At 28.2% G+C, this 24481-nt stretch overlaps 1 protein-coding gene across 6 annotated transcripts in view; it reads right to left on the bottom strand.

Annotated features, from left to right (window-relative positions):
- Positions 1–832: 832 nt before the first annotated feature.
- The window catches only part of LOC145248075 (protein PALS2-like), a 203812-nt gene continuing 180163 nt past the window's right edge, over positions 833–24481 (bottom strand). For 3 of the 6 annotated variants that reach the window (XR_013863323.1, XR_013863322.1, XR_013863321.1), the window contains 4 exons: positions 23180–23296; positions 16392–16421; positions 10239–10610; positions 833–2672 (listed from right to left, as the gene is read on the bottom strand). Coding sequence is in view for 3 of the 6 variants with exons in the window: in XM_080109853.1 (XP_079965979.1) it covers positions 10434–10610; positions 16392–16421; positions 23180–23296 (324 nt within the window). In the remaining 3 variants the exon portion in view is untranslated. Of the gene's footprint in view, positions 2673–9024; positions 10611–16391; positions 16422–23179; positions 23297–24481 lie in introns of those variants that run through there. The other 3 variants (XM_080109855.1, XM_080109854.1, XM_080109853.1) reach the window with 2 other exon arrangements.

Genomic DNA, 24481 nt, shown 5'->3' on the forward strand with positions numbered 1-24481 from the left:
TTATGAAGTAGATTTGACTGTGATTAAATCCGCAATAATTACAGGTCATTTCCGGCTCTTCTTGACGCATCTTTGAAATGGTGAATTTCATCTCCATTACTACTCTGCTTCAGCCAGTCTTAGACAAGTGCATCTTGTTGAGTCAGAGCTTAGCTGTATTGGTCTCTTGCAATGACAGAGGCGAGCTTTCTGGGGTAAAAAAAGAAAAATAGACTATTCTAATCAAAGTGACGCAAGAATGATGTAAAGCCGACAGCAATATCATAAACGCAAAAGTGCAATCAGGTTCTGTTTTCTTGCAGAGGTGGATTTATCTGACCAGGAGGTAAAGGAGAAGTCTCTGCCTTTGCAGTTTAAAGGCATGTTGATTGCACAGAAAAGAAAAAAAGGAAACTTATCACCAGTATGCATGTAATTGCACTTCTAGAACTACAAATTTCATCTAAAAACATCTTAACAGCTTAAATAGACAACTCGACTTGTTTTATGTGGAGGTCATGAAAACATAGATTTTGGAACTGCATTGGGAGCTGTTAAATTGATAACTATCAGTTTGTATGGATCCATTGGAATAATTCAAAAACCAGCAATTCAAAACATCACTTTTAGATACAGCTTGGCATCAGATTGCACAATGAACTGTCCAGCAAAAGAAGTAATGCAAGAATTAAATCTCTCGATGAATATACCGGAATGCCTGTTTAATTTGTGTCCAATAATAATTTTATACAAATCGGAAATATTTGAATTTTAAACTGGAAAGTTGTATCCATATTATATCTTGTAAAAACACTAATTTTTGTAATATTTATTGATGGAGGTCCAATACTTATTTTTTTTGCATTACACCAAAATGAAATCTGACATCATTTCCCCTTTGTGTCGAACTATATATAGCCCGCATTACCCACCCTCATGCATAGTAGCTGTGTTCTAAAATTTATAATAATCGGTTAAATAGTTTCAGAGTTCACCTGCATATACATTAGTTGGTGTTTGCATGTGTATATGGAATGAATATATAAAGTGTGCATTTGATATTGTATATGTGTATGCGTTAGTAAAATAATTACAATTGTGTAAGTGTGTGTGTGTGTGTGTGGATTAAGTCGCAAAAGATAATTTTGTGATGATTTTATTTGCAGACAAAAAAAACTTAACTAAAGTTTGAAATTCTTCATTTGCCAACAAAAAGCTTTTAGTGTTGGCTAAGTTGATTATCGAGAACAAAAGTAGCCAGTGCTTGTGTAGATCAGTGATCTTTTAAACCAATGCATTTCATGTGAAAACATTATGTACTTACATGTCATGTCAAAATTAGTACAAATTAAAAAAAAAAATCCCCAAAAAACACATAATCCAATAGAAAAATAATTACAAGTAAGAATAGAAGCTGACTTATCTCTCTTGACTTAAGTTAAGGATCAGCCATTTTTAAACAGGAAGTAATTGTGGATGATATTTTTTAATTAAAAATAGATCTAACATCTAGATCATTTTTCATAATTTTTTAAAAATTTATACTAATTTCGATATAACGCATAAATACATAATATTTTCACCTGCGTTGGTTTTAACAATCACCAATCTACATAAGCACCAAATAGCCAACCTTTGCGAAAAATGCTGTTTTATTTTTAGGTTGCCAAAATGAAGGTTCTTAATAAGATGGATTCGTAAGAACACGAACACAAAATATGAATATCAGAAATTAATGTAAAACTGTACACCAAATGAAAATTGGTTACTTTGGAAAGTAATTTTTTAAAAATCTTGTTATGAGATTAAATTTTGAAGGGTGTGTGTGGGGGTTTGGTCAAATACTTGAATCAGACAAACCTTTGTTTGGATTCTTCAAAGTAAAAGTTATAACACTTTTATGAAAAAATGATTTTGGTGCTTATTTAGAATTAAACTCATTTTCAAAAACTAAACTGCAGAAAAATCTTTATGATGTATGTACCCATCACAGAATAAAGATGTCATATCATGTAAATTGATCAAGTAGTTTTTTCTATACATAGAAAATTATTCTTTTTAGCAATTTTAATAAGAACTTGTAGCCATTACAAGGCTGATTTTGATCTCGATAGTTCGAATTCAGTTGTCTTATTTGTTAAACATGTCTGATCAAAATGTTTCACTAACTATATGATCAATTTACATGAATTTTGGAATATAACATCTTCATTCTGTAATGTATACATCATAAAGCTTTTACTGCAATTTAAGTTTTGAAAATATGCTTAATTCTAAATCAGCACCAATTTATTTTCTTCTATTTTTTTTTAAAGTGAAGATTGTTAATTTTTCTCAAAAATAATGTCTGAACAAACCAAAATTATCAGATTAAGAATTCACGTCAAAATTAATGGGTAGAGTTTTAAATTAGCACCAGGAGAAAATAGTAGAGTAACTGTCTGTTTCTGAACTTTTTAAATGAGGATTGATAATTCGTATTATTCAGACTACTGTTTTCATCTTGAGTGTTATTTTCACGTTTTGGTTGAAGGTCACTTCAGCCGAAACGTTGTGAAAATAACACTAAAGATAAAAAAAAGTAGTTTGATTAATCCAAGTAATATGGATTATCTGATTTTAAGATTAATTTTTAGTCCTTGTGAGCTTGGTACATTCCTTGTCCGGTGGAAGACGTTAGAAATATGCAAAGCCTGAATAAAAAAAAAATTTAAAAAGAAACAATTATTGCAGATTTAATACAAAATATTGCGGAAGGCAAAGCAAAGAGAAAAAAAAAACAACAAAAAAACATTAATTTGAGAATTAAACCTTTTCTAATTCAGAAATCTTAAACATTTATCATTTTATTTTATTTAAAAAGAAAAACAATTGATTATTTTTTTTTTTTGGTAGATTTTTTAATTTTTTTCTACGAAATTATTTTACGAAAAACAGGAAGTGATTTTTTTTTTCGATGTGAAAAAACATAATTTTGCAGTTGTGGTTGGATAAAATCTGATTGAAGGTCAGAAATTAAATATATAGAGAAAAATTATGAGATTGGCTGATTGGATGTGTAATAGTATTCTTGAATCATATCTAACCCCCTCGTACGAAATTACAAGAAAAAAATAAAAAATAAAAGGAGATGCTTACGAAAATATGCCTTACTTTCCTTCTAAGTTGGGGAGGGGTTGGACTTCATTAATATTGTTGTAAATTGAGAAATACAATTACAAAAATAAATAAATGAAACATTCACAAATATATTTATCTAATGTCTTTACACTTAGAGACACTTTTTTCAAATTAGCATGAAATAAAATGAAATAATTTAGTATTTACGTATTGGGAGGGGGGATGAATGAGGTGTGGAGTGAGTGGGAAATAAGACAATCTTCTGTCAACAAGGTAAAACCTATAAAAAATTATCTACCACTGAAATTTCAGTTTTCAGAAAGTAACTAGTTCTTTATTTTCCTTGTCTGTCTCTCTCTATGTCTTCCTTATATAATAATAATATTATGTCTCTCTCTCTCTCTATATATATATATACACACACACACACACACACACACATTATAATATATATATATATATATATATATTAATACACTAAGGGAATTGCAAGTTCGTATGCACATTATGACCCTACATTCCCTTCATAAAAGCTGGGATCATCAGATCTCCAACAATGCAATTCAAGAAAGTAATTTTATTTCATTTGGTGTCATTGTCGTGTCTAAAGTCAAATTCAAACTAAAATACACGTCCTTGACCTTCGGCCTAGGATCAACTGTAGTATCTGTTCGGTCCAAAGATGATATAATAATATTGTGGGGGTCATCATTTACATTGGACATCCCTAAAATGGAAATATGCCACAAATTTCTACAAGAGTTTTTAGAGATAAATCCCCGTTATATACAAATATAAGTACTTATGTAGAATTTGACATTGCTATTTTTTAGATAAGATTTTCAAGTTAAACTTAAGTCCTATGCTATCTTGTTTATTAAATTGCTAATACAAAACGCCCTCCTCTTCCATATTAAGAACGCATTTCTAATAATAACGTTAATATTTCAGCATGATTCATATTCTGCTTAAGTACCCAGATATATTGTGAAACTACATTAACCAGAATAGATTAGTATATTTCAGCTTGAACAAAAAGGATATAATATTGTAATGCCTGCACTCATAGAATGCCCGGAAGTAACACGAAACAAATGATGGATACACAGATCATAAACAAACATTAAAAAAAAAAAAAAAAAAAAAATTCACAACTGCAAATTAATAGACTTATAAAATAGGGGACTTGGTTGAATTTTATTATCTTCCTCTTTGGCTTCAAGCCATTTATAAAAGGATTAACCACCATTCTTTTAAAAGTTTTTTTTTTTTTTTTTTTTTACCCTTATTGCATGAAGAGATGTACTCTGTATGCAGCTCATAGTAGGAAGAAACCACCATCCACCTTATCTACAGTTATTTCTGGGTTTATTAAGCAAGGGTATGCAAAAAAAAAACAAAAAAAAACACTAAGTGGTGGGTTTCTCCTCTCTCTACATATATCAGGTCAGTGCAAAAGGTTTTGCCGGTTTGTAGAAGGGCATTTTAAAACGATAGTAATTTATCTTATGCATATTGTTATTACTTAAACATAAAACCATGATTAATCAATTATCATATATCATTAATTTATAAATTTTTCTTTCAGATTATTAAAGCATCATTTATATTTTTCTGCAATATTCTTATCAATGTCGATCTGAAAATGACCTTTTTTAGTGAACAGAAAGAAAAGGGAGTCATCTTCCATCATGATAATGCTCATCCTCACACAGCACTACCAGCCAAAGATCTAGGAGAATTTGGTTGGGAAATTCTGTCCTGCATATTCTCCTGACTAACATTTATTTCAAGGATTAAAAAACCATTTAGATGACCTCAGGTTAACATCACAAGGATATCAACAACTAGAGAGGCATTTATTAGCTCGTTGACAGATAGAATCAAGTTACAGAGAGCAAAGATTATTGTTGTTATGAATAAAGATTTTCAAAAACAGTTTTTCATTTTCAAGAATTAAATTTGACATCGGCAAAAACTTTTACACTGATGATATGTATCAACCTGCCCAAATCCAACATCCAGTTTTAAGCTTTAAAAAAAATCCTTCCACAGAAAATTGAGGGAGAAAATCCCACTTGAAATTTTTGATTCTTTTATACAAGAACGCATTTAAAAAAATTCTCATTTTCTTTTTCGTTTAGGAACACAAATTGATGTGTGTCAAATATTTTAAAATTTACTTATGATGGATTAAAATGGCTGACTTGTGTATGTTGTTATGCACATTCAGAACTGATTTTTGAAGCTTTTTTAATTAACGAATAAAAAAGGAAGTTTTTGACTAAATCAAAGTTTTAACAGCCCACATCAAATATTATAGTTCATTTGTGCTCCTAAACAAAAAGTAAAACAGGTTTTCGCATGCGCCCCCGCTATGTTAAAGAACCAATATTTATTTCTTAGTTTTTTTATTTTTTTTTTATTTTATGTTATAAATCAAATTGAGGAGGATCTTAGAACAGAAAATCTGTTTTGAAAGAAATTTCTTTTTCTTCTTTTTCCTGTATCGTTAAAAAGAAGAAATAAATCCTCATTTTTGATTTGAAAGATGAATTCAAGGGAAGCTATCATAAATTTGTCGTTATTAAGTCGTGGCAGAGTTAACTCCCTTTTCTTCGGGAAAGTTCAAGTAATAAGCATTAAGTGTTGTTATACATTATGTCACTGCTAAGCGGCTACAGGACTTTTGTTAATATTGTCTTTTACTTTAGCTGTGGTCTACCTGTAATCTTCCGTTGGACTTAACTAATTAGAAGAAAACAAGATTCAGCATTTTATCATCGCTACATGACCTCCATAACCCTGCTAACATCTATAGCAGTGTCTCAACCTTATTCTCGTTGTGGCTCTCTTTAATCTGACAAAGTTATTTTGCTCATTTATGTCAGCTTGAAGTCCTCATCCCTATCCATCTAGAGAAGTTTTTGCCGGTTTGTAGAAAAGACATTTTAAAATCATTGTAATTTATTTCACGCATATTGTTATTACTTAAACATATCACCATGATTTATTTACATTTTTTTTTCAGATTAAAATATCATTAATATTTTTCTGCAATATTCTCACCTATGTTGATCCGAAAATTACCTTTAATCAACAGAAAACGAGAAATCTTCCATGAAGATAATATTCATCTTCACACACAACACTACAGGCCAAAGATGTAGGAGAATTTGGTTGGGAAATTCTGTCCTATTCTGCATATTCTCCTGATCTAGTTCTCTCAAATTATCACTTATTTCAAAGATTACAAAACCATTTAAGATGACCTTAGGTGCAGCAAAAATGGTGATCCAACATCTAACAAAAACTAGAAATCTTTTAAAAACAAACCTGTGCATCTCACATACTTCACCATGGTGTTTTTCTTTTTTTTTTTTATTGTATAGATCAACTATTGCAAAGTAGCTCACTTACTAGCATCACACTGTTCTGCTTCTAATGGAGTTAAGATGACCACTGATTATATACCTACTTATATTATTACAGTTATATAATCAACTGGGGCAGATGCATGTTTCTAATGTGATTGGTTTGTATGCAAAGGGAGTTAACTCTGCCAGGGCTCATAGCGATATTTTCTAGAAATATTGAGAATGAGATTGGCAATCCCACTAGAATGGAGATAGTGATTTTTATCACATAATTACAGAATTTACCATTAGAGTTTAAGCAACCCCATAGTTTTAATAAACATCAGGTATCGAAATAAACAAAAATAAAAATATTATGGGATATTAATCCAACCTCCTTACCTAGTGACTAAAAAAAAACAATTGGTTCTTGAAGAACGAAAACAGGAAAATTGAATTTCAACAAAAACAACTTTATCTATTGAATTGTCGTATCAATTTCAACTAAAAAACAATGTTATCTTCTTAAATGCCATATCAAAATTAATAACATAAAATTACATAATTACATAAAACGTTTACTTTCACGATCCAGTGATTTGCCATTATTATTTGGAAAAGTAACTTAAAGGGAAGTAACTCAGTTTGGAATCTTATTTAAGTGTAAATTTGCAATTTTTCACAAGAAAATTTCATTAATAATTAATTTTCTACTTTATCATTTTTCATAATTTTTGGATATGTTACTAATTTCGACATAAGTAGATAGTGTCGCTTTTATTTGAAATTCAATTTTATGATTTTCGATATTATTCCAAACAAGCACCAAAAACTTATATAAAATTAGAATGTCCGATACAATAATGGTTGAAGGAAAAAAAATTGTCTTGTCCTTTTAAACAAAAACCTCATCATACTTAACTTTTCTTTGCTAAATTTAATTCTGAGAAATTATTTTTGAAAAAAAAATTTAATTCTGAGAAATTATTTTTGAAAAAAAATTTAATTCTGAGAAATTATTTTTGAAAAAAAAAAAATCCAAATCATTTTCAAATTTTGAATATGTCCACAGAGAAATCACTGATTTGTGACAGTGGAGGTTTTTGCCATTTGTTACTTTGCTTGTGTACTGACGAGTGTCCATATTGTTTGACCAATTGTCATCCAACTTGATCAAAATATTGATGAGAGTCTAGCTTAGAACTGACTTCATTTTTACATATCTAGGGTAAAGTCATGGAAAAGATGACATTCTTGGTGATAACTTTGGATCTGTTTATCATATAAATTCACTACTTGGCCCATATTGTAGCCAATAAAGTTCCACCTCTTACATGACTTTTACCATGGCTTTTAACCTTGAAATGACCAGACATTATCAAAAATTGTTATGGAATTTCAACTTTCGTTTTTTTGTCACTTCTTTAGATATTTTTTTATTCATTGTCGTTGTTAATAATGGCTGCTTTATATTGTTTGTTAAATATTTATATATGATAACCATTGTCTTTTTTTGATTTTTTTAATGTCTGGAAACTGTTTACTTCATAAACTTCAACATTCAAAAGTAATGGAATTTGTAAATGAAAAAAAAAGTAACTTTTGACTAGAAAAAAAAAAATTATAAGGAAAATGCAAGTATTATGGTTCATTTGTGCTCCTAGACAAAAAGAAACATTTTTTTTTTATATCGTACTTTTCATAGATTTTTTTGTCTTGGAAAAAAAAAAAAAAAATGCTGAACGCCTTCAAACACACCTATGTATATGTGAAAAGAAAAAGGTGCTCTATTGTCTCTGTGGATATCTACATGCATTAATTCTAAAATCAAATTAGCTAACCAAAATCAGAGAGCAACCTAAAGACTCCTTTTTCCATAGTTTCTACCTGTAGGACAGGGGCAATTCATTTGTATTTGTAAACACGATTTGACCCCAGTAATTAGACTAATATTCAGTTACCGATCAGTGAAGGATGGGTGTTTGTGCACTGTAATGAAATTTAAAAACAAATGCATTTTACATAAAAAAAAAAAAAAACAGTATCACAGTGTCATGTTGAATTTGGTATAAATTCCAAAAATTCCAAAAATTACATAAATTCCAAAAATTCCAAAAAAAGACCCAGCAAAAGATGTACTAGATTTTTTTTTTAATTTTAGAAAAATAAATATATTCTGGCAAATCTTAAAAGTTGCAGCCACAGTAGAATCTAAAAAAAAACAAAACACAAGCTATCTGACATTTTTTAATCTTTCAATGGCAGATATGAAGGAAAGCAAGGGAGATAAGTCAGTTTTTTATACCGAATTTGTTGCACAACTTTTCCATATTAAAATTCGATGAATTTTATTTTTACTTGTAATTATTTTTCTACTAAATCTTTTTTTGCACTTTTTAGAATTTATACCAATTTCGACAGGACACGTAACTATGTGATAATGTTTTTACCCGAAATCCATTTGTCCAAAAATTCCATTGTACAAGCACCAAAGGATGAAACAGCAGATGGCGGACGATCTGGACATCACTGATCAGAATGTTTCCTGTTGTAACCATTTGACCGCCAATTTTTTTTTTTTTTTTTTTTTTTTTTTTTTAAATGTTTAAGGAAAAAAAAAATAAAAATAAAATATAAGTCGCTTATAAAAAATAAAATTTCAAAAACTGCCCAAATTTTTACCAACTAAATCATACAAAAACTTTTATGTTTATTTGAGAATTTTTTTTTTAAATTTTAAAAAAATAAATATATTCTGACAAATGATAAAAGTTGCAGCCAAAGTAGAATCTGATAAAAATTCTGTATAAGCACTAAAAATGGTTTATACTGTTTTTTTTTTTAAATATCAAATATGGAATAATTTTTATTTAAAATCCATTTAGTATAATGCATGCAAACTTAAGAAAAACATGCTTGAATTGTGTGAACATTATCTGAATAAGTGAAATCAAAATAAGATTGTGGCTGAATTTGACCTGCTATCATGTGATCTTGCTTATTCAGATCATGCTGAAACATTTCAAGCTTGTTTTTCTCAAGTTGAGATCCTTAATACTAAATCGATTTTAAATCAAAATAATTCCTCATTTAATAATATACAAGAAAAAAAACAATTAATGTCTATATACAGAATTTTTATCGCATTCTATTCTGGCTGCAACTTTACCGACATTCCGTTGCTGCCCCCAAAATTTACAAAGTATTTAGTGTTTCCACCGATAACCTGTCATTACTACGTTAGTCGGTATTGTCTTGAAACAGTTTAAAAATCCAAATTATAAAATATATTTACGTTTTTTAAATTTTTTTTTTTTTTAAATGGGAACATCAAAATTCAGTTGTTAAAAAAAATGGAATGTGTGTGTTTTTTTTGTTGTGTCTTAAATTCTATGAAGGAATAATTTTAATACTAAATTTTATATTTGTCATTCTAGCAGATGATGAAATTGATATACATAGGAGGACCAAACACAGTGAGCCCAATTATGTTTATAGGCGATACTATACAGCAAGTTCAAGGTCAAATAGAAAATTAAGCCCGGGAGATGAAAATAAACCAGTTCTCTCATTGGCCAATAGGCTAATCTGGCCCATCTAAACTAACCAATTGGCTGACAAGAGGACAGTAGTGTTTATTCTCACCCCCTGTCTGAAACCAATAGCATCAAACGGCCAACCTCTATATTGCCGTATAATAATTATATTATCTATTTTACATATCAAGACATAGGTATTATTTACCAATCACTTTAGAAGAAACTGAAAGAGATCCATATATACCTTTTAATCCAGTTTTCAATTAAAAATCCTTTTGTTTTTTGACCAGGTAAAAACAGAAAAAAAAAACATGTCTGGATTTTGTGTGTCTGCGATAATTTTGGTATGAGTATAAAAATGATGTTCAACCAATGATCGAATAAAAAGGAGGGGTTGAGGGTGGAAGAAGAAAAAAAGAGCTGTTATGATGAAGTGGGACTAGTAGACCCAGCTGAGGGGTACCCATTGTGTTTCGTGGCTCAGCTCGTCAACGGCTCGGCGAAGGGTCTCAAATGACTGATTAATGTCATCATTAATAATTGTGAGATCAAAATAACTTTTGTAGACTTGCTCAATCTGCATACTCTCCTCAACCATCTCCAGGAAAGTTTCCTCCTGGAAAAAGAAAGAAAAAAAATAGACATGGATATTTATGTAGAATGTGAGAAAATTTGGTGTATAATAGTGAAATTCGGAAGACAAAAAGAATTGATTGAAAAAAACCAAAAAAAATAACCAATGTTATCTACTGACTTTTTGTGTCAATTGCAACTAAAAACAATGATATTTACTTAATTAACATGTCAGAAGTACTTAAATATTACCACATTATTTAAAAAAACAAAAACAAAAAAAAAACACATTTCGGTGTTTATTGTAAAAAACACCACCATATTTCTTTGGGAAGACATGATATAACAAGGAAAGTAACTAAGTTATGCTAAAAACAAGACAAACCGCACAATTTATTTTTTTACATTGGCAATAGTTATACGGTATTTAACTCCTTTTGGAAGACTCCGATGTTTTTTTTTTGTTTGTTTTTTTTAGCTAAATAGTTTATTTTTGCTAATTTTCATCAAAAAATGTTTTCTTCAATATTTTTTTTTCTACCTTTTTGGATATATTCATTTCCGTGAAATGACAATCGGTTTTCCTTGAAATTCAATAATAAAAGTTCCGAATTTCGTTATTATAGTGTAGTTGCCCCAAAAATTCTTACGGAGAGAAACACCTTAACCCGTTTTGCTTAGAGCATTATATTTTTTTTTTATGTCAAGATAGTTTAACGTTTCTGAAAACGAGGAATCAGCATATTTAAATGGCAAGGTTGTTGAGAAGTTTTGTTATCAGGGAAGAGCTGATGCTGGTATAATAGAATGTAGAATTAAGTATGGATGGAGTAAGTCGAGGAAACTTCTTTCATTACTAACTAGCAGAGCTAATTAAAAAAACAATGTTACACTATCAAGTCATCAAGGCTAAAAGCTACTTGTGGGTGAAGGTGAATCAGTTGACTGGTGATGATATTATGAGGGGATTAAAAATGCAGAATAGAATCAAGCATTTCTTGGAAAGTTTCTTCCCGAAAAAAAAAATAAAAATAAAAAAAATAATAGATATGGATTTTTACAGGGTGGAATGATAAATTTGTCGCCATAGACAAAACAACACTACAGCTTTATTTTAAAACTTCTATTGAAAAAAATCAATTCAGGTAATTTGATTATGTAGTAGAGCTGACATCTATTCAATGTAGCTGCCTCATTACCAGTCTGGAATTGGGAGAATTCCTTTTCCACAAACACTGGTGGGAGCTCAACGAATGCTCGGTGGATGGTGTCAATCAGGCTGGTTTTGGTGCCGTGAGAGGTCATGTTGGTGATCTTCTCAACGTATGACCAAATGAAGTAGTGCAGTGGGTTCAGGTTGAGGGAAGAGGGGGCAGTAAGAGAAGGGTACAAGTCATAACACTTCTTCTGAAGCCAAATCTGGTTCTCTTTGGACTTGTGGACTGGTGCTGAGTCCTGCTGTCTCATTCAGAATCTGCCAGCAGCCACCTGATTGTACCAGGGGATCAACACACAGTACATCTGGGTACACTTCGGTGTTGACTTTCAAGCCAACTTCAAAGATGTGAAGTGGCATAAAGCGGCCCTCACTTGAAACCACACAAAAAAACATAACCGTGGCCGGAAATTTCATCGAGCTGTGCCTTCAAGCATTAAACTGTCTGCATTTGCATTTTGAGGGTGCTGGCAATGGTCCTGTTGTCATAACTTGGGTGGTAGATAGTTGTATAAGTACATTTCCAATCTCGCTAGTTGAACATTGTGTCACTTTCAGATATGATAGAAGGTTCCTATCGCTCTTGGGATTTGTACACAACTGGCCAACTAGTAGATGGTCTGCAACAAAAAAAAAAAAAAAGAAAAAACCTGTTTTCATCAAACGGAAATGAAATCATGTCTTTTGTAGGGCGATAATTTTATTGTTCCACTCTGTATATTTTTGTTTGTTTTGGTCTACATGTTTGAATTTGAATTAAAACAAGTTAAGAAGCCAATACAACGCAGAATTAAAAAAAAAAAAAAAAAAAAAGTAGACATCAATTTATTTAAAATGAAATCAGACTTTGAATTTCTAATGACATCATGGTAAAAAGAAAAAGAAAAAACAGATACCGATTCCATGCTAGATGGAGACATTGACGAAACGGAGTTGTTTTAATTTCAAATAGATTAATGTTTATTTAAAAAAATTCCGAGATGTATTGGCTTCTTAACTTATAAGTTCTAAATGGATTTTTATATTATTTGTGTAGAGTGAGACAATTCTTAACTTATGTGACTTTTAGCATTTTATATTTTGTTTTTATGTCAGGAGAGTGTAAGTTAGTAATATTTATAAAAATCAAACTTTTTGTTTAAATTGATCAATTCAAGAAATCAAAATTCCTGACTTTTGTGTTAAGATTAAAGTGTAGTATCTTACATATTTCTTACTTAAAAAAAATATTCTTATTTTGTTCTAGTTTGGAATACCCAACCTTAACACTATTTCATACATTCCAACCGAGAGATCATTTTAAGGTTCTAAACATCCTTTTTAAGTGCAATTGTTTATATATCTTTTGCACTTGGTACACCGGATATATTTGTCAGATAGTTTTTGAAATTTTTTCTTGCGAGTCTGTTGCTTCTATAATTACTGGAATGATTGGAATGTGTCTACGATTACAATTTATTTTCAAATTGTACATAAGACCTTGGTATTTTGTTATCTTTCTGTCTCAGCTTTGTTTAACCCAGTATCCTTGTGGGACACTATCTTTTACCAAAGTTGCTTCTCTCTCTCTCTCCTTGTCACATATTACTATGTCAGATTTTATAGGTTTTTATAGCTCCATTTTCAAAGTACATAGTTGTAATTGCATAGTTATAGTGGATGATGTAGGACTTATTTTCAAATGCTATTTTTGGTATATGTTCCTAGGACTTGCCGCTGCATTTGATATTCAAATTTTGAGATATATATGTTCCTAGGACTTGCCGCTGCATTTGATATTCAAATTTTTATACATGGTTCAGTGGAGATATTTACACACTCCATTGTGTTACATTTTATAGTAGCCATCTCCAGGAGAACTTTACAGCTGGATATCAGGTGCCTCACAGTTTCTACTTTTGTGTGACAGAACCTGCACTTGTTGTAACTGCTGAGACTGCAAATCTTAAAAGCATTGGTCATAATGCCTTGATCTTGGGCAGTCATTGTAATCTACTCCTGATCATAGTGGAGTGATCCTCTTTTCAGCCAATCTATGGAACCTTCCTTATCAATATAGTCATGGGCGAATTCATCCAGAAAATATTTGGCATGCTGTTGGTTAGCCCATTTTTGCAGTTTTGTTTTTTTTTGCAATAGAAGGTCTTGGAGTATTTTTAACAACTCTTTTGGGTTATTTCTGTAGCAGACTTGTTTTTTTGATTCAGTTTAATCTCATTTGTAAGACAGTCTTGTCTAAAATGCTAATTTTGTGATGGATATTATTCTGCTGGCTCTTGTTTCATGATGCTGATGGACCATCTTAAAGTTTGAATTTTGGAAACTCGTCAGATATTGCCTAGTGATCACAACAGCGGCATAATGTTGATCAACTTCTGATAGATCCATATCTCTTGTTCCTCTGCAGAGATACAGCCTAGGCAGACATTGGTTATTGTATGTTATTCTGTACAGTGTCAACAGTTTCAGCATCTTAATGTCCCTTTGTGGTCAGTCAACAATGCCACAATTGTATGTTATTACATGCATGGCTAGTTGGTGAATGGCAGTTACCTTGTTTTGAATTGTAAGCTCTTACATGTATATAGTCACTGCCATTTTTGTTTTACTCATCTATCTGTTCCATTTGAATGCTGAATTGAATCATTCTCTTCTATGCCAATGTATACTCTTCTATGTCCTTCATGTCAGTATCTTTATTAAGCTGTATATTTTCTATTTGGACCTTCTTCCCAGCTTTGATGGCACACTTGGCACATTTGTTCAGATCAAACCTCATTCCAATATCTTTGGAGAAGGTATGTATGACTTGCTTGAGGTTGTCCATGAAGAGCAGGTGGTTGACTCTTTTTTTGGGGGGTCTTGTTGGCAGTCCTGACTAAGATTGTAGACACTCTGGCTTTTATAGAGTTTACTTAGTGGATTTATCGTCAGGCAAAATAACAAATATAAGCTATCCCTATCCAATTTTTTTTGTTTTTAATTTTCTTCCTTTGAAGACTGTAACGCTGGGTATGGGGTAGCCAAACAAGCTGCCAACATTGACCTGCTTTTTATTGAACCCAACCGAGAGCTCTTTTTAGTATCCCCATTGTTCCCTTAAGTGCAATTGTCTGGATCTCTTTTCCACTTGGTTCACCAGGAATATTAGTTAGGTAGGACTTCAGGTTCTTCTTAAGCCCTGTGGCACCTATAATAACTGATATGATTGATATCTCCTTAAGGTTCCAGTTTCTTTTCATATCATACATGAGACCTTCATATTTGGTCTGTTTCTCCCTTTCAGCTCTGTTCAGATCTCCATCATTAGGGACACTAACTTAAATCAAGGTTGCAACTCTCTCTGACTTATTCCATATAACTATATAAGGTTTCCCAGCAGCATTTTCAAGGTAGGTAGCTGTAGGGATTACATGGTCGTAATGTATGGTATATAAGTCATTTCCAACTGTTCTTTCAGGTTGATGTTCCCAGGATTTGCTGCTACACTGGATGTTTGATTTTTTACAGATTGTCCACTAAGTGTGCCTGGCAGTATGTCTCACTAAACCTTACAAAATATTCAGTAAAAATAAATTAAAAAAAAAAAAAGTGAAACATATCTTCTACACTATTTTTTCACATGATTTAACTCTTTTTGAGTCCCTATTTACTTGCTTCCGTTTCACTGTGTCAGTCTATAGTTGCCTCTTCATGCAGACAAAATTCAACACCAAGTCAGTTTCTAATGTGAGGGACTTTCAGCTCCCCTCAAAATGAGCACTTTGAATGAGGTAAAAATATAAATTATCCCAGTTGAGAAGAATTTCTTTGCCCTTGTTTGAATGTAGAATGGATACTAAAATTTGATTGTGGTCATAAGTTCAAACATCGTTTACTACAAGTCATTTCTTTTTTAATTACGAATTACATCAACATCATAAAACAAAAGCCAAACATTTTAGACAAGACTGTCTTACAAATGAGATTAAATTGAACCAGAAATACGTCTGCTTCAAAAATAGCCCAAAAGAGTTGCCAAAACTATAATTTATCTTGATTTTTCAGTTCAGTAATACTAAACCAGCAGTAACAATGGTAGTATAGAGATAGAATATAAAGAATAGAGGCTTACATAATTATCCTCATGTGGTCCGTCCTCTGAAAGGGGAATCAATACCAACAATTAAGATTTTGTTTTCTTTCTTATTCACCCCAAACAAGAGATTGCCACTTGGACGTAAGTGTTTACTATTTAGAACCATGTCTTCAGGGGACTATGTAAAGAGATGAGTGAGATATCTGTTCACATTACCTTTAAACTTCTGTATCTTAGTACAGTCAATGAAGCAAGAAGCAGAGAGAGAATTCCAAAGTTTAGTAGTTCGAGGGAAAAAGATATTAGAGTAGAAAGCTTTCTGGCATCCAGGGATCTCAACAGTGAAGAGGTGGGATTTTGCTATTTGTCAGGTAAGTTGGGAGTGTGCATGTCGAGGTGGAACAAGTATGGTGACTTCATCAGAGCACATTCCATGATGGGACAGGGGTTGGAATTTGGTGTATAGTGCGGAATCTATTAAATTGGAAACTCTTTCGAATGGAATTAGAAAATAATTCATTTATACAAACCGTTTTCACTTCGGCAGGTCTTCCTCCTTTCTGTAAAATGTAAAAAAAAACAAAAAAAAAAAAAACAGATAGTCTTTAAAAAAGTGCATTTAGTGATGAGATTTTATTTCAAACTGAAATGGAACGGATAGATGCAGAAAGTTGTTTCCCAATAATAATAATAATAATAATAATGATAGATAGATATCAAGTTGGTACAAAATTTTTGCCAGTTTGCCGTATTTTAAACCATTGTAATTTATTTTATACATATTGTTATTACTTAAACAAAATCACCATAATTTATTTATAACTTTTTTCTTTCTGATTATTAAAGCATCATTCATATTTTTCTGCGATATTCTCACTCATGTTGACCTAAAAACTACCTTCTTTAGTCAACAGAAACGGAATCATCTTCCATCATGATAATGCTCGTCTTCACACAACACTACTGACTAAAGATCTTCTAAGAGAATTTAGTTTAGAAATCTTGCTTCCATCCAGCATATTCTCCTGAATCGGCTTCCTCAGATTATCACTTATTTCGAGGATTACAAAACTATTTAGATGGCCTTAGATTAACATCACGAGAGATCCATATTTTTGCATCAAAACTAAATTTTACAAGCGAGGTATTTATAAACTCGTTGAAGGGTGAAATCAAGTTATAGAAGGCAAACGTAGTTATTGTTATGAAGATTTAAAAAAAAACAAAAAAACAGTTTTTAATTTTAAAAATAAAATTTAAAATCAGCAAAACTTTGCATTGAATTCAGAATTTGAAAACTTTGCATTGACTTTGAATCTTCAGAATTTGAAAATATTTTTAATTCATAAGGCATAATAAGATGATATTGCAATGAAATGCTAAACTTTCTGGTTAGGGTTCAATAAAGTTAAGGGTGAATATAATGCCAATAATTCTATCTTGTTCAGATTAATAGCCTTCTTTTTCTGGTTTGGATTTATTAAAGTTCTGACTACTTGATAAACACCCATAAAATTATTAACCATCTTATCAACAACTATCCCAAGCACCTTTTTAATCTTCCTAAGTCTAACACACATGAAGCAGGTGTAACAGTTGCAGGAGAGATGTCAATATTTTTGACATGTTAAGAGGGTATGACCACAATGATTTGGACGATTATATGTATAATTGCTGTAAGAACAAACTTTTTTTACATAGGCATCACCTCTTATCAAGGCAGATAGGCAACTCAAGGATAAGGGTTAAAGAGTGTACAGTAGTCAAAAGGACAATATAGTAATCGTTAGTAATGAAAATTCGGTAAATTTGTTAACTTAAGGTGAATGGCTCATCAAGAACTTGTTTTTGTTGGAAAGCAGGCAAACGGAAGACAGTTCCACAAGCGTGCAGTTCTAAGAAAGAAACTTTGTTCATGGAATCTACGTTTAACTTTAGGCACAGATAAAGAGTAGGGGAAAATATTGATAATGTTTTCAGCTAGATGACCATTTCTCGTGAATGTTTGGCAAAGGGAACCATAGGTTGGAGCTCAGACGAGCACTTGCCATGGAAATAATGATAAAGAAGAGACAGACTCGCAATATTTCTTCTGTGAGAAGGAGGTTGCAGGGAAGAGAAAAGGGTATCCCCCACTAGGCTATGAAGTCTATTTTGAACTTTGTCAAGGCAGGATAAGTCCTTTCTAGCAGCTCCTTCCCAGATGTGACAACAGTACTCCAGATACAAGAATCGCTTTATAAAATATACGAAATCGCTTTGAATTCTTCAATCATAATTTGTTGTCTTGACACAAGAAGGAAACTACACTCTGCTAGTCTTCACTGGATTAATTCTTTACCTGAAAAGCTTCTCTGACTATATTGCATGGCCCTTTGTCATAAGGTGCTGGAAACTAAATATTATGGTATCTGTTTGATGCACAGTTAGGGTGTAGCAACTATAACTTGCTGCAATCACAGGTAGGAGCTAATTCTCACGGCTTGAGATTTGAAATCCATTTTCCCCCCTCGCTTGTTCAATCACAAGCCAGCTCTCAATCACGTGATCAAGTACATAAATCCCAGACCTAATGTGAGTACAACAAGCTAACCTGGTTCTCTTCAAACTCCAACTTATTTTCACATGCGTTATCCACAAACTTTCTTTATCATGCTACAGAGCTGCTCTCGATACACCAACACTATGAAATTCTCTTAGACACGTGGTCCACGCCATCATTGTAGCTAGAGCCATGATCACGAGAATTTATTTATCCCTATCCCATGAGGGATCAATGTTGTTAACTGTGTGTTTCATGCTTAAGCCGGGAACCTGTACGCATATTTAACTTTTTATTTTTACGCACGAGTTCACAACTTATATTGAATTCTGTACTATGTAATTTCAGTGCTTGTTAAGATAGAGTTGCCAGATTGATTTTTTAAATTATTTATTTTATTTTAAATAGATTGATTTTTTAAATTGTTTATTTTAAATATAGATTGATTTTTTAATTATTTATTTTATTTTAAATATAGATTGATTTTTTAATTATTTATTTTATTTTAAATATAGATTGATTTTTAAATTATTTTATTTTAAATATAGATTGATTTTTTAATTATTTATTTTATTTTAAATATAGATTGATTTTTTAATTATTTATTTTATTTTAAATATAGATTGATTTTTAAATTATTTATTTTATTTTAAATATAGATTGATTTTTAAATTATTTATTTTATTTTAAATATAGATTGATTTTTAAATTATTTATTTTATTTTAAATATAGATTGATTTTTAAATTATTTATTTTATTTTAAATATAGATTGATTTTTTAATTATTTATTTTATTTTAAATATAGATTGATTTTTTTATTATTTATTTTATTTTAAATATAGATTGATTTTTTAATTATTTATTTTATTTTAAATATAGATTGATTTTTAAATTATTTATTTTATTTTAAATATAGATTGATTTTTTAATTATTTATTTTATTGTAAATATAGATTGATTTTTTAATTATTTATTTTATTTTAAATATAGATTGATTTTTTAATTATTTATTTTAAATATAGATTGATTTTTTAATTATTTATTTTATTTTAAATATAGATTGATTTTTAAATTACTTATTTTATTTTAAATATAGATTGATTTTTTAATTATTTATTTTATTGTAAATATAGATTGATTTTTAAAATTATTTTATTTTAAATATAGATTGATTTTTAATTATTTATTTTATTTTAAATATAGATTGATTTTTTAATTATTTTATTTTAAATATAGATTGATTTTTAAATTATTTATTTTATTTTAAATATAGATTGATTTTTAAATTATTTATTTTATTTTAAATATAGATTGATTTTTAAATTATTTATTTTATTTTAAATATAGATTGATTTTTTAATTATTGATTTTAAATATAGATTGATTTAATTATTTATTTTAAATATAGATTGATTTTTTAATTATTTATTTTATTTTAAATATAGATTGATTTTTAAATTATTTATTTTATTTTAAATATAAATTGATTTTTAAATTATTTATTTTATTTTAAATATAAATTGATTTTTAAATTATTTATTTTATTTTAAATATAGATTGATTTTCAAAATTATTTATTTTATTTTAAATATAGATTGATTTTTTAATTATTTTATTTTAAATATAGATTGATTTTTAAAATTATTTATTTTATTTTAAATATAGATTGATTTTTAAATTATTTATTTTATTTTAAATATAGATTGATTTTTTAATTATTTATTTTATTTTAAATATAGATTGATTTTTAAAATTATTTATTTTATTTTAAATATAGATTGATTTTTAAATTATTTATTTTATTTTAAATATAGATTGATTTTTAAAATTATTTATTTTATTTTAAATATAGATTGATTTTTAAAATTATTTATTTTATTTTAAATATAGATTGATTTTTTAATTATTTATTTTATTTTAAATATAGATTGATTTTTTAATTATTTATTTTATTTTAAATATAGATTGATTTTTAAATTATTTATTTTATTTTAAATATAGATTGATTTTCAAAATTATTTATTTTATTTTAAATATAGATTGATTTTTTAATTATTTATTTTATTTTAAATATAGATTGATTTTTAAAATTATTTATTTTATTTTAAATATAGATTGATTTTTTAATTATTTATTTTATTTTAAATATAGATTGATTTTTTAATTATTTATTTTATTTTAAATGTAGATTGATTTTTTAATTATTTATTTTATTTTAAATATAGATTGATTTTTAAATTATTTATTTTATTTTAAATATAGATTGATTTTTTAATTATTTTATTTTAAATATAGATTGATTTTTTAATTATTTATTTTATTTTAAATGTAGATTGATTTTTTAATTATTTATTTTATTTTAAATATAGATTGATTTTTAAATTATTTATTTTATTTTAAATATAGATTGATTTTTAAATTATTTATTTTATTTTAAATATAGATTGATTTTTAAATTATTTATTTTATTTTAAATATAGATTGATTTTTTAATTATTTATTTTATTTTAAATATAGATTGATTTTTTAATTATTTATTTTATTTTAAATATAGATTGATTTTTTAATTATTTATTTTATTTTAAATATAGATTGATTTTTAAATTATTTATTTTATTTTAAATATAGATTGATTTTTTAATTATTTATTTTATTGTAAATATAGATTGATTTTTTAATTATTTATTTTATTTTAAATATAGATTGATTTTTTAATTATTTATTTTATTTTAAATATAGATTGATTTTTTAATTATTTATTTTATTTTAAATATAGATTGATTTTTAAATTACTTATTTTATTTTTAATATAGATTGATTTTTTAATTATTTATTTTATTGTAAATATAGATTGATTTTTAAAATTATTTTATTTTAAATATAGATTGATTTTTAATTATTTATTTTATTTTAAATATAGATTGATTTTTTAATTATTTATTTTATTTTAAATATAGATTGATTTTTAAATTATTTATTTTATTTTAAATATAGATTGATTTTTAAATTATTTATTTTATTTTAAATATAGATTGATTTTTAAATTATTTATTTTATTTTAAATATAGATTGATTTTTTAATTATTTATTTTATTTTAAATATAGATTGATTTTTAAATTATTTATTTTATTTTAAATATAGATTGATTTTTTAATTATTGATTTTAAATATAGATTGATTTTTTAATTATTTATTTTATTTTAAATATAGATTGATTTTTTAATTATTTATCTTATTTTAAATATAGATTGACTTTTTAATTATTTATTTTATTTTAAATATAGATTGGTTTTTAATTATTTATTTTATTTTAAATATAGATTGATTTTTTAATTATTTATTTTATTTTAAATATAGATTGACTTTTTAATTATTTATCTTGTTTTAAATATAGATTGATTTTTAAATTATTTTATTTTAAATATAGATTGATTTTTAAATTATTTTATTTTAAATATAGATTGATTTTTAAATTATTTTATTTTAAATATAGATTGATTTTTAAATTATTTTATTTTAAATATAGATTGATTTTTTAATTATTTATTTTATTTTAAATATAGATTGATTTTAAAATTATTTATTTTATTTTAAATATAGATTGATTTTTTAATTATTTATTTTATTTTAAATATAGATTGATTTTTTAATTATTTATTTTATTTTAAATATGTCGTTTTAAGCCAAAACAACAAAAATTACAAAAATGTTTAATTAAAAAAAAAGTATGTTTTTATTTAATAGGGTTTTACTAAAAACCCTAACCCTATCAGCTAAAACAAAGCATCAGCCATTAGAGTGACAAAAAGGGAAATAAGTATGTTCCCTGTATTCACAATCTTCAAAATGTTCACATCTAGGGATAATGCCATTTCTCAATTTTCTGTTAAAATTACTTTTAATTATAAATCATTTTCTACTTCATAACTTTTCGACATGATAAGTGCTATTGGTTGGTTGGTTGGTTGGTTGTTTTACGGCATATCAGCTCTTTTCAGGTTATTTAATGCCAAATCCAGTGATTTTGAAGAACAATTTTTTAATAGAGTATATTTTTTTTTTTTTTTAAGTCTGTTTCTATTTAACCCATAGTTGCGACCCTAACAGGTACTACCAGTCTGGGTCAGAATGGACCTGGGAGCAATGGCAATTAAAGAGTGACTCCCCAAAGCCCGCAAACTGGGGCCTCACCATCGAATATAGTTTAAGGTCAGATCCAAGACCTTAGTAACTATTGTTTTTGCTTGAAACAATATATTTTAAAGAATCGATCTGTCAATTATTTTAACAAGCACTGTAATTTATTTCAATCACACTCAATTTTGTACGGCACAATCACGTTGACACACCAGTTCTCACACGATCGCCGAAGTTAAGCAACATTGAGCCTGGCCAGTACCAGATGGGTGACCGTTTGGGAAGGTGAGACGCTGTATGTACTGCAAGGTAAAATACCAGGTTAAGAAATTGGCATGATCTATCCTTCTCTTGAGGGTAGATGGGATTCTCTTAAAGCGCCGTGGGCAACTCATCTAGTGATGAAGTCACGATAAAAATTACCCTTGATAGCCCTGGCAAAGCATCAAGTGCTCAGCTACTGACAAGATTTGAATTACACAACTCGTATAGTGAGTTCAATCTCAGCTAAGGCTGCGCTAGGTGGATGGACATTTAATTTTAAGCATAAACAGATGCTTGAATAATGAAATCAGATCCTGATGAGAAAAAATTAAAAATTAAAAAAAAAAAAAAAAAATTTTTTTAATCTCTTACCCTGTAACCAGTAGCTCTCCTTCCATTCTCATACATCTTTCGCAGCACATCGGAATTTGGAGCCGCAATGAATACAATGAAAGGCATGAATTCAGGGGTTTTTAGTACTTTCAATGACTGGAGAGACAAAGAGGAATAAAAAATAGTCAAATTTTAATATCTTTATGCTGATTGAAATAAGGTCTTCATTCATATAATGGGGGCACATCTATTCAAAAAATAAAGAGCTCATTATTCAAGGAGAAAGAAAAAGTGTTTAGTCATAAAAGTTCCATTATTTTAAGTGAAAATTTTCTTTTTTCTCTGAACAAAATTCTTTGTGCTTGCTCGTTATTAGAGCGAAATCTAAAAATTGAAAACTAAAATTCCAGTAAAACTAACGGTAACTATTTAAATGTCATGTCACAGTAATGAACATATCCAAAACTTACGAAAAACGATAAGGTAGAAAATCAATTATTGATGAAAATATTTTTCGAAAATTGAGTTTTGCTAAACAAAGAAACTAGAGTCCAACTTATAACAAGGGAGGTAATTATTTTCTGAAATAATAAGCAAAGCTTCATTTGCAGTAATTCTCTTTGAAAACTGTTTTCATTAATAATAAATTTTCTACTTTATCGTTTTTTGTTTCTATTTTTTGACATAACAATTAAGTAGACATCATTGGTTTTACTTGAAATTCAATATTTTTTTTGAATGGTGCTTTAATAATGAAAAAGCACCAAATTCTCTCCACAAAATAATCGCCTTCTTAATAAATAAATGGTCGATTAATTAGTTGTTTTGTTTTACGGCATATCAACCATTATGCGCTATTTAATATCGAATCCAGTAATTATGGAAAAAGATTTTATGCCTTAACATTAAAAAAATAAAGAAAATGTGAAAATATTTGTAGAAATTGCAACTGCAACTACTTTATTTTTTTTTAATGTAATAAAGTTTATAACGTTAAAAAAAAAAAAAAAAAATAGAGTCTTTAACACTACATTAAAATGTGATGATCTGATGATTGTTGCAGTGACATTGTATTTTTTATTAAACAAAGCCTTTTAAGATGTTAACATTGGAAAAATTATTAAAAAATTCAATAAATAAAAGTTGAGACAACGTTGGTTTAAGTTTTTTTTTTTTTTTTTTTTTTGTAAATAAAACGTACAATTCCTCAATGTTGTGCTGGCTTCAAGTGTCCCAAATTATCTTTTGAAAAAAAAAAACAGAAATCGTTTAGTCAAACGGAGTTATCTCCCTCACACTGATAACTTGCATGGAGACAAACATACAAGGCTCACATTAGAG

Source organism: Euprymna scolopes, chromosome 26 (genome assembly GCF_053919585.1).
Source record: "Euprymna scolopes isolate OS-2025 chromosome 26, ASM5391958v1, whole genome shotgun sequence".
Taxonomy (NCBI): Eukaryota; Metazoa; Mollusca; class Cephalopoda; order Sepiida; family Sepiolidae; genus Euprymna; species Euprymna scolopes.